General features: G+C 34.8%; 1 protein-coding gene across 45 annotated transcripts in view; it reads right to left on the bottom strand.

Moving 5' to 3' along the window:
* The window catches only part of EHBP1 (EH domain binding protein 1), a 479,839-nt gene that overhangs the window by 73,266 nt on the left and 385,672 nt on the right, over positions 1-20,901 (bottom strand). For all 45 annotated transcript variants that reach the window (XM_070235400.1, XM_070235417.1, XM_023619016.2 and 42 more), the window contains 2 exons: positions 19,960-20,862; positions 12,586-12,729 (listed from right to left, as the gene is read on the bottom strand). In XM_070235400.1, coding sequence (XP_070091501.1) covers positions 12,586-12,729; positions 19,960-20,862 — 1,047 coding nt within the window. The remainder of the gene's footprint in view (positions 1-12,585; positions 12,730-19,959; positions 20,863-20,901) is intronic.

Below are 20,901 nucleotides of genomic sequence, written 5' to 3' on the forward strand. Positions count from 1 at the left end.
TGACACAGAAGACAACTTCTAAAAACTCAAAAGGGAAAATTAACGGGATGTGGTTTACATTGCCAAAGACTGTTCATTAATTACCAATTTAATCACTGCTGGAGGCATGACATTACAAAAATCTGGCTGAAAGTTCTAATAGATTATGAAGACCACCTAAGAAGAGTGACCAAGAAATGTACAAAACAATTAATACTGTTTCACTGCTATCAAAGACACTCAGATTATTTTACATCAAGTGAAGCAAAGGAATTAGAAGCTTCACAGTGCCACCACTAGGAACTGTAAATACAATAGCACACAATTAGTAATGCACATGTGACTTTTCATTCAAGGCATATATCCTTGGGAAAGCCAGAACATGATAAGGAGAACAAAAGAAACATTAAAAAATGAAATGAATAAAGATTTAAACTCTACCCTTGTGCATGCTGAGTAATAACAGAATAGGCAATATAAAATGCAGCTCTTAGTAATGGTGATATCATCCTGGGATGTTCAACACTGCACTGAGTAGTCATACAGAAAATGTCTATGGCCATTAACAGTCGCATAAAAGGATATTCCTGATGCTAAGACACCTAGCCCTAGCTTCATGTATTCATGGTAATCTCAAATAAATAAGACTTTTGAGGCTAGGGGTTTGCAGACACATAATAGAAAAGATGCTTGAGTTTTTTCCCCCTAACAATGCTAGCGTTTTGTGTGACTTTGAAGATATGTTAGCAAGCTAACAATATGTTTTCTAAGAAGTCTAGGAGCCATTGTTAGGATAGCAGACTTCAAATCAACTTAAATTTAGACATAATAGATAAACTATTATTTAAATCATAATGAATAAGAACCACTGCCTTGTACAGAGGCATTTATGCTGAACATAGAAGTACACCAGCATTCTTCTCCTATAAAATGCAACTATAAAAAAGATTAGCTATACATTTAAAGTGTCTTACTGGTCTGAAACGGATTATGTACATTAACTCTTCTGTCAATTGTGCTGGAGTAAGAAATAAGGAATATATTTTCATCTCAGTGCCTTGGGTATAGACATTCCTGCTCAGAGAGAGAATAAAAATCCCTAAATAAGACAGAATTCTCACTCTATATGTTATTAAAGATTTTACATTTATTTTTATAATAACTGACGTTCTTTTTTTGAAATTACAAATGCAAAGTTAACCTATTTCTTCCTGGTAATACAATTGATAATACGTGTAATTAGGAAAAACGAAAATTTTAGCTTGACCTTAATTTTGAAGCTTGATTCCTAGAGGCTAGCCATTTAAATGTAACACAGTCAATATTCACAAACATATAAGTATAACCTTATATTTTACACATTTTAATGATAATACATAATTAGGACACATATATATGAAGACTATGGAAAAAGTTTCAATCTACCAGGGATTACCAAAATGATGTTTAGTGTTTTTTACCAATTGGATGGTAACTGCTTATTTTATCATCTGGAAAAGATCTAGTGATCTTATCTAAATCTCCTACAATTATTAGCATGACAGACTAGTCCCATTTAAATCAATATTTTCCAATTAACATCAAAAGTACAAGGTTGATGTCCCACCCCTTCATATCAACAAAATACCTGTTAAAGGTTTAATTTGCAAAGAGCTGCTTGCATTCTCTTGGTTCTTACCAAATAAGCCACTTGGATTCATTACCAAAGACCAGCAGGAAAAATAAGTCACTGTATCTTTTTTGAATACTGGTCTTTGCAGTTAACTAAGGACTGATCAAACTGCAATTCCTTTCTCATATCTACGGTTTTCTTTAGAGGATTCATATATTCCTGCAAACCTTTAAAAACAGACACTGCAGACTTTCCAGGACTTGCTAAGTGAAGACAGGCTCCTATGCCAATAGATTGTAATGGGTCACTCACTGTGCTTGTAGATTAAATATTAGGGGAAAAACTTCAAGTCTGTTTCATAATAATGCTGTAATTCTTTTCTGATCTTTCTTTTAAAAAGCTTCCAGGTAGCTAATAACTATCTGCAAACCATATTCTTATGCTACATAATTTATGGCTGAAAAAAGTAAAAACAAACATATTTATAAATTCACTAGTCATTAAGTGATTATAATTAGACCGAAGAATCATCCCAATTCTCCTTTTACAATTTCTATTTATAAAATAGATTCTATTTTTCCTTAAAAACAGAACAGTAATAATTAAACTTACATGGCATCATTCTTCTGATAGGTTCACCAACATCCTAACAATTCCAACAACTGTGGGGAGCAGGACTGCCATCCCTTATTCTTAGACTATATTTGTTGATCCTAAACTTTAGCACATAAATGCAAATATCTCTTTCAGCTAGCTATATAACTACATCAGCATTATTAAATATAATGGTGGATTTATTAAATGCATTTTTTAAAAAGCAATTATATTCTAAAGCAAAGCAATAAGCAAAAAAGTCTGAAATAAAATATTTGTGCATTTCTTGGGAAAAAAGTGGTTGGGGAAATTGAGTAATAAAGAAAAATTTTTCTTGGAAAAAAACTACTACATTTTTCTCAGAATTTGTGTTTAAATATAGTACACAATCAAGGAGGTTCCTCTGGATTATATAATGGGTAGACCACTGAAGCTGCCAAACTTCTGAGTTGTATTTTAAAAATATTTATTTTAAGTACATGCGGAAAACAATGAACAAAACAAATACCACACCTAAAATTTACATTAGTAAGATGCAACATATGAAAACATTCAAAGAACAATAGTAAAAGGAAGCAAAGAAATATATATCACAGAGATTCAGAGCAGTGTAATCTGTCTCCTATAGAAAAATCATTTCAGGAAATACCTGAAACAAGTTAAATAAGCAACTAAAGGCACAGAGATACAAATAAATCATGTAAACTACTTTCCCTAAAAAGATCTAAATGCAATATGTACTTGTAGCAAGTTCTCATTTAAATATGCAATGGTAGTCTTGACAAAAACTAAGAAAAATGAAAAGGTTTACAGTATCGGTGTTTGTGAGTTGCCATTTAAGAGAAATTAGTGTCAAATCTTTCCTGCGGATAATTTAAGTAGAGTCTATACAGAAGGATCCACCAGATAAGATTACCAAGAGTTGTTTTCAATGTCATAGGAAGTGCTTCCTAGCCTTCCAACCTAAAGTTATACTAATTTATAAGAGGGAACGTTCAGTAGAGTGGGGTGATTCAAGGCAGAGTTGTGAGCTGAACTCTATCAGCGGTCCCAGAATATGAGAATAGCAGGGGTGTGTAAGTATTTGGTGTGTACACACCATAACAACAAAGAAAGGTATCATAATGTAGGATTCAAGAATAGGAAGAAAAGGATGATCCAGGGAGCCATATGTCCCAAAATGGCAAATGTCATCTCTGTAACTGACTTGAGAAAGAGGGACCAGACACTTTAGCTTCCTCTGCCCAGTGAAAATCAATTTTGCTTTAAAGACTTTCAGAGAGACAACATTCTTTTTTCTTGTTTACAAACCTTTACTATCAAGAAACTCCTTATAGCAAATGTTTCATGTTTAAGCTCATTTTTTTTTTTTATTAGCTGACACTCAGAAGGTATGAAAAATAGCCTGTCACTATTTCCTTCATTTAGTCACTGAACAAACAACATTTACTTAATACATGGTACTGGGGATACAGGTTCTTGTACTTTGAATAGCTCACAGCTGAGTGGGAAAGAGATGGGTAATTAGATAACTATATGGAATAAATGTGACAGTAGAGATATATACAACATATCTTAGAAAAAGTTACAGGAAGGAGAATTTTTACTGCTGGGAGCCATGACAGAGGTGCTCACAGAAGAAGTGATACCTCAGCAAAAACTAACAAGGGAAGAAGGGCATTTCAGGGAGAGAATAGCAAATGCTTGACAAAGGAACAAAAGAGTATGTCACATTCTCTCTGCAAGCAACTTAGTAGAGCTGGACTGTAGAGTGAAATATGGGAGAGAGGTGAGAGAGGAGGCCAGCAAGGGAGGGGACAGGATTTGCAAGGATCTTGTATGAGGCCAAGCTGAATAGTTGGGAAGTTTATTCTCTTGGGTAAGCGGGAGCTACCAGAAAGATTTTGAACCTCCATGTACTCAAATTCGTACTTAACCTACCTCCTAGTTTTCTCTTCTTTATATTTTATAAGCCTGTCTTTCCTTATAAGTAGACCTTTGCTTTCGATCCTTTAACACTTCTCTGAATCCTCTGTAAATTCTCTCTCTCAGCCCAGAACTAGATACGAAAGTCGCAAAAGGAGGTAACCTGTACTGAGTACAAGGACACTGTCCCATGCACTATATGTTTCTGTTTAAGTACCCTAACATCAATTATTAAAAGAGCTCCACTCATTTTTCTCGGTATTGATCAGAAGATCCTAGGTTAGTTGTAGAGAAACAAAGTTCAGAAGGATAAAATACAGAAATGGCTGAAGAAGGCCTAAATCAGCAGTCTCCGAAGGGTAAGCAACAGTAAGCTCTTAAAGATTTACGGTCAATGTCTCATTTATTCAAGACTTCAGGTCACTCCTGGGTACCAACTTTTTTCCTTTTTAAATTCACAGGAGTTCTCAGTTAAACTAAGAGCACAAAAAGCAGTGGGTGCAGCAGGTGTATCTCCCCACCAGCAATGACTCTCGGTACCACAGCATACATTATGAAGAGAAAGACAATTTACAATGAATTTACAAATAAAGGCACAGTAAATTAAGGCACCAATTAAAAAGCATAAACCACTGAAAAACATAGCAATCAGTTCACTAAATTAGATGCCAGCTTTTTTTTTTTTTTTAGTTGAACCTGCTTTTTATTTACCAAGAAGTCTTTTGATCTCTCCAGAGTGAAACAGATGCTGACACTGAAGTAGGGATGGCATTAGTCATGGTTCCCTTACCCCCTTCACCATGGTCACCTATTAATTTGAATGTCACATAGGAGGAAAAAAATTGCCTCCATTTTACAAATGGAAAAACAAATTTAGGGAGATTAAGTAATTTCCAGTCCAGTATCACTGAACTCACATTCAATTGCTCCAGAGATGAAATTGGGCATTTTCCCTTTTTCTTTTGTCAGCCAAGTTGGCCATACTACTTTTCCAAAATACTGACAGTACTGCTAAATAATTCCAATCTGTATGTAAAGAGCTACCCAGAAGTAATAAATAAAATGATCAAATTAAGAAAACCACTATGTCCTTGGAAAAGATATCAACCTGATATTAAGTTGCATACTAAACTGAAAATATGAAAAGCAATGGGAAGGTCTAACTTCTGTATTTGTGAAACTGGATTTATCTGACATTTTACATTCTCTTTCTTAAATCACTTCAATATTAGCTATAAGCCTCACAGAGCATGAAGTGCCAAAACTAGAGCAATAGTTCTAGAATGTACCATTTAGTTCATGAATATGATATTCTTCACAACACAACCACATAGGACTTGACTTATCTGAAAAATGAGCAATAGTAGAACGTGCAAGAAAGAGTTTCAAAGTTGAGCTTAAACTATAACTGAGAAGAGGCTGCAACAATGTCTCCCATGCCACATGCTCTTCTTACACTGTGACTTAGACACTCCTCCCATTTGAGTGGTGGAGCCTATGTCTCCACTCTTTAAGCCTGGGTGGAGCTTTGTTTCTGCCTAGGTCAACAGTATAGCAAAAGTGATGCCATATGACTTTTAAAGCTAGGTCATAAGAGCGCCATGCACATCTGCCTTACTCTCTTGGGACACTTGCACTTAGACCCAGCCATGCTGTGAGGAAGCCCAAACTAGCCCAAGTGGAGAGACCAATATGGAGAGGCCATGTGAATGTATTCCAACTGACAGTCCAGCAGAGGTCCTAGCAAAAAACCAGCCCCAGACATTGTGGAACAGAAATAAACCATTCCCATGGTGTCCTACTCAAATGCCTACCTCACAGAACCCTTGAGCATAATAAAATGGTTGTTTTATGCCAATAAGTTTTGCAGTGGTTTCTTAAGCAGCAAAGGATAACAAAGAGGAAGGATAGGGAAAATATCTTTGGGACTGTTTAAAGCACAGGTTCTTGAACAATAGGGTATGACTTTGCCTAAGTGGGAAACAAATGCAACAAATAACTGCCTAGCACGCAGCTAGTAAGCTATGCAGCATGGAGCTGCTCTTTCTGGGAAAAAGAACAACTATAACAACTAATACATGAAAATAAGACAACCAACTTAGGTCACATCAGTGGCAGTCAAAGGAACAATGAGATATTTTGTCAGATACCATGATTACTATTCATCAATCTCAAACAACAGTCATCAAGAATTTCAGGGGCCAGCCCTGTGGCCAAGTGGTTAAGTTCATGTACTCCGCTTCAGTGTCCCAGGGTTTTGCCGGTTTGGATCCTGGGTGCAGACATGGCACTGCTCATCGAGCCATGCTGAGGTGGTGTCCCATATAGCATAATCAGAAGGACCTACAACTAGAACATACAACTATGTACTGGGGGGCTTTGGGGAGAAGAAGAAGAAAAAAAAAGATTGGCAACAGATATTAGCTCAGGTGCCAATCTTTAAAAAAAAAAGAATTTCATGACTTCTCACTGTGAACAGCACTGCTATTATTGCATCTGCCATTTATTCCAGATCTAGTCACAAACTAATATCATCAGCTTTAAAAGTGAAGAGTTCTCTCTATGTCTCTCTTCTTAAAACACACACACACACACACACACACACACACACACACACCACACACCACACACATACCTTAGAGACACTGAAACACAACACTGGTTTAAACAAAACTGCTTTATGGTCAAGTTTGTTTGGGTATGCTAAAAAAACAATCTGCTAAAAATATCTTTTTTGGACATCAAAAATTTCCCTCATTTAAAATACTTATCTTAACATCATATTTTTAAAACAAAAAGAATAAAGGGAAAAAACACTATAAGTCATTTGTTATACTATCCCTCAGGGATAAATACTATTAATATTTTGATGATTTTCCTTCATGTCGTTTTCAACACATATATAAAAACACAGTCTCTATTATTTCAAAATGGAATTCCAATGCCATATATTTTGTATCTTTCTTTTTGTACAAAATGACATCGTGAGCATTTTCCTATGTCCTTTCAATATTTTTTCAAAACATTTTTGAATAGACAACTTTTGATGGCTACATAATAAGTATATATGTTTCTTATAATTTATTTGATCATTCCCCTATTTTGAGCAATTACCATTTTATAATTTTCACTATGATAAATAACATTGAGATGAAAACCAGCATTTTGAACTTTGTTTGTGGAATTATTGGGTACAAGGGAATGAGCATTTTTGGATGAAGTCTAATTGCTTTCCAGAAAGGTGTGGCAAGATACATGCTATCAGCAGTGTAAAAGAGTAGCTAACTCAATAAAACATTACTAGCATAATGTTTCTTAAAATCCAAGTTATATATTTTACAGATATAGTAAAATGTTACAGACACAGAATAAGAGATGTTTTATTAACTTTTTTTTTTGAGGAAGATCAGCCCTGAGCTAACATCTGCTGCCAATCCTCTTCTTTTTGCTGAGGAAGACTGGCCTGGAGCTAACATCCATGCCCATCTTCCTCTACTTTATATGTGGGACGCCTACCACAGCATGACTTGCCAAGTGGTGCCAGGTCCGCACCCAGGATCCGAACCGGCAAACCCCAGGCCACAGAAGCAGAACGTACGAACTTAACCACTGCGCCACTGGGCCAGCCCCTATTAATTAACTTTTGAGGTTGAATTCATAGTAATATAATTTGGCCAAAAGTTTAAGTTTTATTGGGGAAATAAAAAGTGTAAGTAAAATTACTGGTACCTTAAAGAGAAGAGATAAAGTATTTGTTGAAAGTTTGAAGTAATAAATGAATAAACTGAATGAAAGAATAAACAGCTTTAAAAGTTAGGATATTTGAATTCTAAGCCTACTTTGCCACCGTCTGCAACCATAAGTAAATTTAAACATCATCTCCTAACTCATTTTCTTAATCTCTACATAGATACAACAATAACATCTATTCCTACTTTGCACGACGTAAGAAAAATAAGCAAGAAGGAAATATAACACAATCCTTTAAAAACATAATCTCTGAAGTCAAATAGTCTAGGTTCAATTCTTGACTCTGTTACTTACTAGCCATGTGATCATGGGGACTTCATTAATGTGTTTATGTGTGAGTTTTCTCAAGTGTAAAATATGGATGATAATACTTAACTCATACAATTGTTGTGGAGATTAAATGGGAAAATCTATGTGAAAGCACTTTGAATCCTGCTTGACACACAGTAAGTGCTCAATAAACAGTGGAAGATAATTGTAATATATATAAATTCTACACAAAGGCAAAGTAATTGTTTTTTAAAATCTATCTGGCAGACAGATCACTTAAATCTGAAGTATTCTGAATTTAAAATCAACACACTTGAAAAATACAGAGCTACAGATTTTCCATAATCTTTAGAGCCTGAAAGAATTATGAAACAAAGTTTATCACAAACAAAATATAATATCAACAAAGTAACTTTCTTTTTACAGAGACTATTTTTTCTGTGGCTCTTCACTTGACTGGATCTTACTCACCCATCAAATCTTAGTTCAAACGTCCCTTCCTCAAATCACTGAAGCCTCTACCTACTCAAATAATCCTCTACTATATCATGCGGTTTTCACACTCTGCAGATATTTATTTATTATCCTCTGTCTCTTCCCATCAGAATGCAAACTCCATGAGGGAAGAAGCTTAGTCTTTTCTGTCACTATGAAAATACTCAGTTCAGACACTCAATAAATACCTGGCAAAAAGCAAATCAACAAATTGATGATATAACAGATGGCTAGGCACTAAAAGAGTGGGCATAAAGACTACAAAATTTCTTCCTCAGAAAGAATGGCCCTCCAGACTAGTGTTTCTCAAACATTTTTATCATTACCCATGGTTAAAAATACATTTATATCAAGATCCAGTACAAGCACACATACCCACATAACTAAAGTTTCACACAAAAATACTATGATTACTTTGTGTGATGAGTTCTGATATTTTCTATTCCATTCTAATCTGTTCCTTTTCAACAAAAATAAAATAAAATAATTGTTGTGGCCCACTAAACTGATTTTATGTCACATTATTGTGTAAAGACTTGAAGTCTGGAAAAGAATGTTCGAGGCCAGGGGTTATTAAGCTGGTACCTGAAAAGTAATAAAAAAGTATGCATGAGAAGGAAGAAATAAAACTGTCTTTCTTGGTAGATAAGATGATCATCTATTTAGAAAAGAGTCTGAAAGAATTGAAAAAAAAAAAAACACCTCTCCTAGAGGGTCTGGCCTAGTGGCGTAGTGGTTAAATTCATGCTTTCTGCTTTGGCGCATGGGGTTCGGTGGTTTGAATCCCGGGCACGGACCTACACACCGCTTATCAAGCCATGCTGTGGCAGGTGTCCCACATAAAACAGAGGAAGGTGGGCACAGACGTTAGCTCAGGGTCAACATTCCTCAGCAAAAAGAAGAGGATTGGCGGCAGATGTCAGGGCTAGTCTTCCTCAAAAAAACTCTCCTGGAACTACTGCTTTCCTATATACCAGCAAAGAACAAGTGGAATTTGAAATTACAAACACAGTATCATTTACATTACCACTCCCAAAAATCAAATGCTCAGATATATATCTAACAAAGTATGTATAAGATTCACATGATGAATACTACAAAACTCTGCTAATGAAATCAAATAACTAAATAAATGGAGAGAGATTCCATTTTCACAGCTAGAAAGACTCAATATTGTCAAGATGTCAGTTTTTCCCAACTTGATCTATAGATTCAATGCAATCCCAACGGAAATTCCAGTAAGTCATTTTGCGGATATTGACAAACTGATTCTAAAGTTTATATGGAAAGGCAAAAGACCCAGAATAGGCAATCTTGAAGGAGAAGCCTAAAGCTGGAAGACTGACACAACCTGACTTCAAAACTTCAAGCTACAGTAATCAAGAAAGTATGATATTGGCAAAAGAACAGACAAACAGATCAATGGCACAGAATAGAGAGCCCAGAAATAGACCCTCACAAACATAGTCAACTGATCTTTGACAAAGGAGCAAAAACAATGCAATGAAGCAAAGACAGCCTTTTCAACAAATGGTGCTGGAACAACTGGACATCCACATGCAAAACAATAAACCTAGACACAGGTGTACCTTTCACAAAAATTAACTCAAAATGGACCTAAATGTAAAACACAAAACTATAAAACTCCTATTAGATAACACAGGAGAAAACCTAGATGACCTTGGGTATGGTGATGCCTTCTTAGATACAACACCAAAGGCAAGATCCATAAAGAAATAATGGAAAAGGTGGATTTCATTAAAATTAAAAACGTCTGCTGGGGCCAGCCCTGTAGCATAGTGAAGTCTTCCGTGCTCCACTTCAGTAGCCTGGGTTCACAGGTTCAGATCCCAGGCACAGACCTACACCACTCATCAGGCCATGCTGTGGTGGTGATTCACATACAAAATAGAGGAAGACTGGCATAGATTTAGCTCAGGACTAATCTTAGTCAAGCAAAAAAAAAAAAGGAGGAAGATTGGCAACAGACGTTAGCTCAGAGCAAATCTTCCTCATCAAAAAGCATAAAACTTCTGCTCTGTGAAAGACAATGTGGAGAGAATAAGACAAAACAGAAAATATTTGCAAAAGACACATCTGATAAAAGACTATTACCCAAAATATACAAAGAACTGTTAAAAGTCAGCAGTAAGAAAACAAACAACCTGATTAAAAAATGGGGCACTGACCTTAATAGACACCTCTTCAAAGAAGATTTAGAGATCTCAATAAGTATATGAAAAGATGTTCCACATCACACGTCATCAGGGAAATGCAAATTAAAACAATGAGATACCACTACACATCCACTAGAATGTCCAAAACCAGAACACTGACAACACCCAATGCTGGTGAGGATGGGGAGCACAAGAATTCTCATTCATTGCTGGTGGGAATGCAAAATGGTACAGCTACTTTGGAAGACCATTTGGCGATTTCTTACAACACTAAACATACGCTTATATTATGATCCAGCAATTGTGCTCCTTGGTATTTACCCAAAGGAGCTGAAAACTTATGTCTACAAAAAAACCCTGCATGTAGATGATTACAGCAGCTTTACTCATAATTGCTGAAACTTGGAAGCAACCAAGATGTCCTCCAGTAGGTGAATGGATAAATAACCTGTGGTACATCCAGACAATAGGATATTATTCAGTCCTAAAAAGAAATCACCTATTAAGCCATGAAAAGACATAGAGAAACCTTAAGTGTATATTACTAAGTAAATGAAGCCAATCAGAAAAGGCTACATACTTTGTGGTTACAACTATACAACATTCTGGAAAAGACAAAATTATGAAGACACTGAAATTATCAGATTGCCAGGTGTTGGGAATGTGGGGAGGGATGAAGAGGTGGGACACAGAGGATTTTTAGGGCAGTGAAAATACTCTGTATGATATCATAACGATGTATACATGTCATCATACATTTGTCCAAACTCATAGAATGTACAACACCAAGAGTGAACCCTAATGTAAACTATGGACTTTGAGTGATTATAATATGTCAAATTATGATAGGTTCATGAGTTGTAACAAATGTACCCCTCTGGTGGGGGATGGTAATAAGAGGGGATGCTGTGTATGTGTGGGTACAGGGGATATATGGGAAACCTTTGTACCTTACTCTCAATTCTGCTGTGAATCTAAAACTGCTCTCAAAAAAATAAAATCTTAATTAAAAAGAAAAAAAGAACATGCTGTTTTATGTATATGTGAGTTTGGTGGTAAGGCAGGGTTTTCATAGTTTTCAGAATCATGAAGAGGTTCAAGTTCCCTTAAATCTAAGGGCTTCTATTATTATACATTCCTTATTATCTGTGAAGCACTGCACAAAAATATACATAAAAATATAGTTTAACACAGGGATGGCAGTATATGACAGGAAAGAGCACTGACTTCGGAGTCTGATAAGGTTCAGGTTCAAATCCTGGATTCATCATTTACTCACTCTGCAACCGTGTACAAAGTACCTTACCGATCAGCCTCAGTCTTCTTATCTGGAAAGCCGTTTGAGTATCAACTTCATGGTGTTAAATAAAATAAAAATTATGTAAAACATTCACTATAGTTCCTGGAATATATGGAAGGTATTCAATAAGTGGTAGGCATCATTATTATATTCTAATATTTCCAACGAAATTAACTTCCATGGACAAAATACAACCTTAAAGGATAACTAAACTATAAAATGTAAATTAACAAAAAATAGTTCATGTATACGTAGAAATTATATTCCAGGACCCCACTTTTCCTCATAGTTAACACTGCTGTGTAGGAATAATTATAGCACGGTCCTCCAAGAGTGAATTTATCACTTCAATAAAGAGACCAAGTATCCACAATATACAAAGTCTGTGAAAAAATAATTTAGCAAAAATATCAATAAACTACTCCCCTCACCCCCATGATTACAATTAACAACTTATGGTTTTTTTAACCAATTTTCCTCACATCACTTAGCTGCCTGTTGCAGAGTGGTGTGGTTGCGTTGGTGTTCTGCTTATTCCCTGCTTTTAAAGCTGCATCTCTTCTTGCTTGCTCAAGCAGAACTCTTGCTCTTTCTTTAAGTTCTTCTTGTCTGGATAACATTCGATGCTTTAAGGCAAAGATACAGAATTAGAACCTCCCACAAAAAAGAGCATGTAACATATTTACAAAGTAATTAATAGTTATACAATCTGTGAAAATAATAGAAGTCAGGAACAAAATTGTAGTTTTATGAGATGACCTATAGAAAATATTAATGTTGACTAGAAACTGTAGAATGAATATATAAGTCTTGGCATATAGGAAACAGATCTTTACTGCCTAAAACTGGATTAAATTTAACTACATTTTTATTAGAACATATTCTCATAAGGTATAAGGTCCATAGGTATATTATACACATTCTTCATATTTGCTAATCACAGTATAATCTGGCAAAGACATTTTTAAAAGTTCTCAATCTTATTTTTATAGTCTTACAGAATTGATAACAAGTGTCTTCCAAATTTGCATATTGAAAGATACTAAATGTCTGTAACAATAATCCTTTAAATTCTTAATTAACATTTATAGAAAATTCAAAGCTATCATATTTTGTTAAAAAAAAAAAAAGTAAAAATGGTTTTCTCCATTGCTCACTTTCCTTATAACAAATTAACCATACCAGAATTGGAAGAGTATTTTCCTGGATTAATTTGTAATTTTACAACATATTTTTAGAAAACAATAGGTAGTAACCACCAATGAGAATCAGTTCTTAAATGCTGCATTAATCCGAAGCACAAATATCTACACTGTTTATAGTTCAAATTCCTTTTTTCTATTAAAGTAGCCAACTTCTGGCTTTAGATGGCTATTACTATTACTCAGATACTTAATTTCTTTCACTTTCCTTTCGTATCATAGCTTTGGTTCCATCGTAAGTATCATTCACGATCAAGGAAGAGCTAATAAACAGTAAACCTATTACTAGGTATAATGTGAAACTTTTAAGAAAATTTAGTACATCATTTTTGGGTCTCTTTTCGATCTTTACTTTTTTAAAAAAAAAATTTTTTTTTTATTTTCCCTATTTCTCCCCAAAGTCCCCCGGTACATAGTCGTGTATTTTCAGTTGTGGGTCCTTCTAGCTGTGGCATGTGGGATGCTGCCTCAGCATAGCTCGACAAGCGGTGCCACCTCCGTGCCCAGGATCTGAACAGGTGAAACCCTGGGCCACCAAAGCAGAGTGCGTGACCTTAACCACTCGGCCCCAGAGCAGGCCCCTCGAGCTTTCTATTTTAACACAAGAATTTTTAACCCTTTCTCTGTCATCCTAAGCAGGGGATGATCTTGCTTACAGTGCACAATGCCGTGGTTTTTAATATATTCACAAAGTTGTGAACTATCAACACTAATCCCAGAACATTTTCATCACCCAAGGTTTTACGAGGCTTAAACAAAAATTCTTAATAAATACATTTGAAATGTATAAACGATAATAATAAATTTTTAGCTCATGCTGGTAAGACATAATAGAATAGAACTGGTCATTGCATTTGAAGTGGTTACAAATCAACACTTTCTCAAAACCAGACAAAATTAATTAAATGAACACCGAATTTGCAGTCAAGACATCAGACTCTTAATCCTTCTTTCACTAATAATAAGCAATGTAACATTGAACAGGTCACTCAAAAACTATACTGTACTCCACTATACGATATTTAAGAACTTTGGAGTCAGACAGACTGGGGTTCAAATACTAGTTACATCACTTAATAGTGGGCAAGTTAGTCAATCTTTCTAAGCTTCAGTTTCCTCATTTATAAAATGGGAATAAAAATAGACCAGTTCTCAAAAGAATATTGTAAAGATTAAGTGAAATAGGGTAACGTACTGAGCACTGGATAAATGTTAACTATTATTATATATTTTTTTTAAAAATCTCTCAATCTCCTCATCTTTGAAATGAAAGCAGATCATCTTTATTTTTTTTTTAAGATATTTTTATTTTTTCCTTTTTCTCCCCAAAGCCCCCCGGTACATAGTTGTGTATTCTTCGTTGTGGGTTCTTCTAGTTGTGGCATGTGGGACACTGCCTCAGCGTGGTTTGATGAGCAGTGTCATGTCCATGCCCAGGATTCGAACCAACGAAACACTGGGCCGCCTGCAGCGGAGCGCGCAAACTTAACCACTCGGCCTCGGGGCCAGCCCTGGATCATCTTTAAAATACCCCTAACTCTAATATTTATGGTTACTTAGAGTTGATCATCTTTAAGATCCCACTAGCTCTAAATTCTGTGATTCTACAGTTCTTTAGGCATTCATTCCAATCAGCTACATAGACAGTGGAAAACTGCTTTTGCCTTAGGAACACATAAACACAATTTTTTTATGATTATAAACGCAATTCATATTCATTACAGAAATTTTAGAAAATACATAAAAGTAAAAAAAAATAAAAATAAAAATAGCTGGAGGCATCACACTCCCTTATTTCAAACTATATTAGAAAGCTATAGTAATCAAAACAGTATGGTACTGGTATAAAAACAGACACAGAGAACAATGGAACAGAATAGAAAGCATAGAAATAAGCCCAAGCATATATGGTAAGCTAATTTATGATAAGGAGCCAAGAACATACACTGAGGAAAGGATAGTCTCTTCAATCAATGGTGTTGGGAAAACTGGAAAGCCACATGCAAAAGAATGAACCTGGACCACTATCTTACACCACACACAAAAATTAACTCAAAATAGATTAAAGATGTGAATGTGAGACCTGAAATCATAAAACTCCTAGAAGAAAACATACATGGTAAGCTCCTTGACATTGGTCTTGATGATGATTTTTTGGATTTGACACCCAAAGCAAAGGCAACAAAAGCAAAAAATAAACAAGTGGGACTATACCAAATCAAAAAGTTTCTGCACAGCAAAAGAAACCATCAAAGAAATGAAAACACAACCTACCGAATGGGAGAAAATGTTTGCAAATCATATATCTGATAAGGGGTTAATATCCAAAATATATAAATTACTCATACAACTCAACAGAAAAAAAAATCCAATTAAAAAATGGGAAGAGGATCTGAATAGACATTTTTCCAAAGAAGAAATACAGATGGTTGACAGTACATGAAAAGGTGCTCAACATCATTAATCATCACTAATCAAGGGAAATGCAAATCAAAACCACAATGAGCTATCACTTCATACCTGTTAGAACAGCTATTATCAAAAAGAAAAGAAATAACAAGTGTTGGCAAGGATGTGGAGAAAAGGGAACCCTTGTGCACTGTTGGTGGTAAAGTAAATTGGTGCAGACACTACAGAAGACAGCAGAGAGGTTCTTCAAAAAATTAACAATAGAACTACTGTAAGATCTAGCAACTCCACCTCTGGGTATTTATCTGAAGAAAATGAAAACACTAACTCAAAAAGATACATGCATCCCATGTTCACTGAAGCATTATTTACAATAGCCAAGATATGGAAATGACTTAAGTGTCCACTGATGGATGAATAGATAAAAAAAATTGTGGCATATATATACACACAGTGACATATTATTCAGCAATAAAAAAGAACGAAATCTTGCCATTTGCCACAACATGGATGGATCTTGAGGGCATTATGCTAAGTGAAATAAGTCAGAGAGAAAAAGACAAATATCATGTGATCTCACTTACATGTGGAATCTAAACAAACAAAGAAAAAACAAGCTCACAGATACAGAGAATACATTCATGGCTGCCAGAGGCTGGGGGTGGGGGTGGGGTTGGGCGAAATGGGTGAAGGGGGTCAAAAGGCACAAACTTCCAGTTATAAAATAAATAAGTCATGGGGATGTAATGTACAGCATGCTGTCTATAGCTAATAACACTGTAGTGCATATTTGAAAGTTGCCAAGAGAGTAGATCTTAAAAGTTTTCATGACAACAAAAAAAATTTGTAACTATGTATGGTGATGGATGTTAACTAGACTTGTTGTGATCATTTTGCCATGTATACAAATATTGAATCATTATGTTGTACAGCTGAAACTAACACAATGTTCTATGCCAATTATACCTCAATAAAAAAGAAAAATTAAAAAAACAAAATAATTAGCACCCAGAGATAATCAATGCAGAATAATGCTTTTTTCACTTAATATTTTATTGTGAGCATTTTCTCATGTCCTTAAATATTTTTTTTGAAAATATGATTTTAAACTGTCTACCTAGCATTCTATCAATATGGATGCATCATACTTTAACTTGTCTTATATTATTGGATATTTAGGTTGCTTGTGATTTTTCACTATTATAAACAATGCTTTTATGAGCATCTTTACATGTAAATTCATTAACACAGTTCTGATTATCACATCCTTAGGAAAAATTCCTTGAGGTAGAATCTACTGAGATAAACATTTTTAAGGGATTTGATGTATGCTGCTAAACTGCCCTTTAGTAAAGCTGACTGCTTTACATCTGGGCTATGATTATTTTTAGTGGTGCTACTATGGTCAAAAATGAAGAGAGATTGTGAGCATAAAGTTTAGGAACATAGACCTGGAGTCAGACAAGGTTGGCTTTGAATTCGAACTTTAACAATATTTTGTAATCTCAGGCAACTCTGTAAACCCTAGATTTCCCATATATAAAATAGGACACAACCACTTACCTCATGGGTTGGAAAGTTTGAGAGAGAGATGTGTAAGATATATGAAGGTCATCGCATGTACTGGCCACTCAGATGGGCAACATTACGACTTTATTAAGTCTATACATCCATATTAAGTTACCAAATTTCCTCTAATGCCATTAATTATTAGACTCACTATTATTTTATGAACTATTAAGAAAGAACAAATACTATAATTAAACTAACATACTATCTAATGATAAGTAATATCTTGATTTCAGAGAAGTTAAAATGTAAAAAGATGTATATCTTAGAATTGATGAAATACAGAATACAAAAGAAAAACAGATTTTTAATTGTCCAAAATTTAGCTTCCATATACAATAATAAAAAAACCTATGAAGTATTAGCACCTGTATTACAATTTTTGGTGTCAGGCAACACTTTCACCAAAAAAATTTTTAAATCCGCCCTAAGCAAAATTCTGACCAATGGCCAATAAGTAAACACATATTGAGTTGTAAATAGATGCTGCTTCCATCATCCTGGAGACTTACTGTACATCACTTAAATCATCCGAACAGAATCGCAGCATGATAGAGTTTAAGAGATGAAAAGGCTCTTCGAGATTGTTTCATCTAACGTATGTGGAAAACAAAATTTGAAGAATTTAAATGACTAGTTAACATCACACTGCTAATTATTGGCAGAGGCAAGATGAGAATCAGGTTTATTGATTCTGGGTACTTTTAATTTTTAAACATTAATCAATTCCTAGATTTAACTAAACACATTTACCTTAAAAATCTGGTTTATAAGAAAAATTTGCGCTGACTATTAGAACTTAAGCTCAGCAGATTCTGCAATTGTCAATCACTATATATTTATTGATTTTCTACTACGTAGGGCACTGTGATGTCCTGAAAGCTTTTTGTCCTGAAAGTTTAGGTAATTAGAACCTTTGATTTGAGGTTTTTGATTAAGAGAACAGTGGCTTGCTTCATTAGCTACTATATTTCTTTGATTCTAAGATGCAAATTTTCTCTTAACACCCCTGAAAACTTAAAATTGATGGCATCTTATAATCTCCATCATCCAGGTGGTAGTCGAGACATAAGTCATCAATGTCTACAAATGCATGTGCTTGATATTTCTAGAGGCAAGACTGCACTTCCTTGATGTTTCAGTCAATAACCACTTCAGTACTATTTGAGAATCAAACATAACTCCAAGTCATTGCCTGAAAATCTGTCGTTGGGACTTTCTAGTAAGGTCAAGAAAGTGCTATTATCAATGAGTGTAACTAAGAAGAAAATCCCAGAGACAACTGTGGAGAAATGCTGTAATTCAGAGGTTCTTGAACTTCGTAGTCCCAGAATCCCTTTATAGGTGTAAAAATTATTGAGGACCCTAAAAACCTTTTGCTGATGTGGGTTACATCTATTGATATTTGTCATTTTGGAAACTAAAACTGTGAAATTTTTAAAATATTTATTTATTCATTTCTTCAGAAATAGCTATCAGCCCAATAGACATTAACATATTCTAATAAAAAATAACTACGTAAAAAAACAAAAAATAAGTGAGAAGAATGGCATTATTTTACATTTTTTGGAAATCTTTAATATCTGGCTTAATATAAGGCAGCTGGATTCTTCTATCTACTTCTATATTCAATCTGTTGAGACATCACAAATCATGTAGCCTCCATAATACATCACTGTACACTTGTGAGAGAATGAAAGTGAAAAAGGTAAATAATGTTCTAGTATTATTATGAAAATAGTTTCAACTTCAGAGGCTCTCTGAAGAGTCCTGGAGAGCCTTAGAGGTCTCCAGATCATACTTTGAAAACCACTGCTAACATCATGCTTTTGATGGCACAGAGGACAACATTGTGTGGAAAAACAGGAACACCAACAACTCTAAATCAAAAAGTGAATCAGAAGAGTTGAATTCTAAATTCTAATTCTAAATTGGTTATACCTTAACCCATTTTACTTAAGATGTCCTTTTTATGTACACATAAGAGTCTTTTATGATTAAAAAATCCATACATCTAAGTAAGCCTAAAAGAACTCTTTCAATAGGTATGAAATAAAAATTCTATGTCATAAGAAAACATGTATAATAGTCTGCTGGCAGTGTTTTCTTTCTTTGTGGTACAAAAAATAATGGTACATCTTATAATTGATGGTACCATAGATTCAATTAAATAAAGTAAATATTAAGGTCAAATCTGCGCCATATTCCCCTCATGGGGAGAAATTTGGATGTTACTGGGGTTTTTAACCACAAGGAACGATGGGACTGAAACTACCAATTGTAATACACCAAAATACTTGAAGAAAATGTTTTAAATGGAAAATATTTAATTTGGCATTATACATTTTCATAACGATATTCTTACTAAATGAGAATACTGAATTATCTTTGAGTTATTCTTACAGTAAAATATTATTTTTATAGGTTAATAATATTTTGATTTGAAAAGCTGACTTTTTTTATCCTTCAATCTTAAATTGGGATTTATTTGTAGGCTTAAAATATTATACCAACTTTAAATGAAGGGCAGGTGTATTTCAGGTTTTTCTATAATGGGAAATTATACTTCACTTTTAATCATTTGTAACATTTTAAAGCGTTCTATGAATACAAAAAGAAACAAAAAATAGAATAACTATTTACTAAATATATGTATCGTCATTTTAACTCACTTACCTGGACTGTTTTTGTGGAATGATCTGCATGATTTAAAGTGGTTCTATCAGCATCTGGATCAGACTCTGTCTGCCTCAGGGAAGTACGTTTTTTCTTCGCGAGGTCTGCATCTCTACTGTATGAGTATCCAAGTTTAGAAGTGGGAGACAAACTTGTTTTTTTGATAGGTGATTCAGGATCTGATCTGCATTCTACGGGTCTGGAATTCTCTAACTTTTCTTGCTCCAAGTTACTGGTGATATCTAGAGTGTGAAGCTTTTGCTCATCTGCCTCCTCACAAACAAAGGGTGGAGACACATCCGTCTTCTTATCATTAACATATAAGTCACTCAATTCTAAAGGCTCAGCTTTCAATAGTCTCTTCTTGCCTAACAAAACTTGTGCATGGGTTGAATCTGTATTGTAACATATTCCGGGGTCATCGGATCCTGAAGTCCTTCCAGAGCTCTGCTGGGACTTTTGGGGTTCTGTGTCACTTTTAGTCCTGCGACAGTAAGGGGAGACTGTACTTGGACTAAGATGATCATCAGGAGTCTGATGTTCACTTTCTGACTCTCCAACACCACTATCATTTACAAATACAGAGTCGTCTTGGGATAAGAAGTCTACCGCTCCGCTGGTGGGCTGCTGTAGTTCAGGTTCCCGCTTCAGATCACTAAGCTCTGCATAGAATTTTTCCTGATCAACAGAACTGTTCGTATCTGTTTCATAGTTTCCAACTTTATATGTGCTTTTACTGCTGTTTTCCTCTATCTGAACAACATTTAGTTCTTGGCCACTGAAATGTGCCCTTATTTGATAGAGATAAGTCATAACAGTCAGTTTGTCAGGAATTGCTAATAAAACCATATCAGAAGGTTCCAACAACCGGGAAATTCCTATGCTGGCAAATCCATCATATGCCTTCAAAAGAAGGAAAAATGAAAGATATATTGAATAGTT

Source organism: Equus caballus, chromosome 15 (genome assembly GCF_041296265.1).
Source record: "Equus caballus isolate H_3958 breed thoroughbred chromosome 15, TB-T2T, whole genome shotgun sequence".
Taxonomy (NCBI): domain Eukaryota; kingdom Metazoa; phylum Chordata; class Mammalia; order Perissodactyla; family Equidae; genus Equus; species Equus caballus.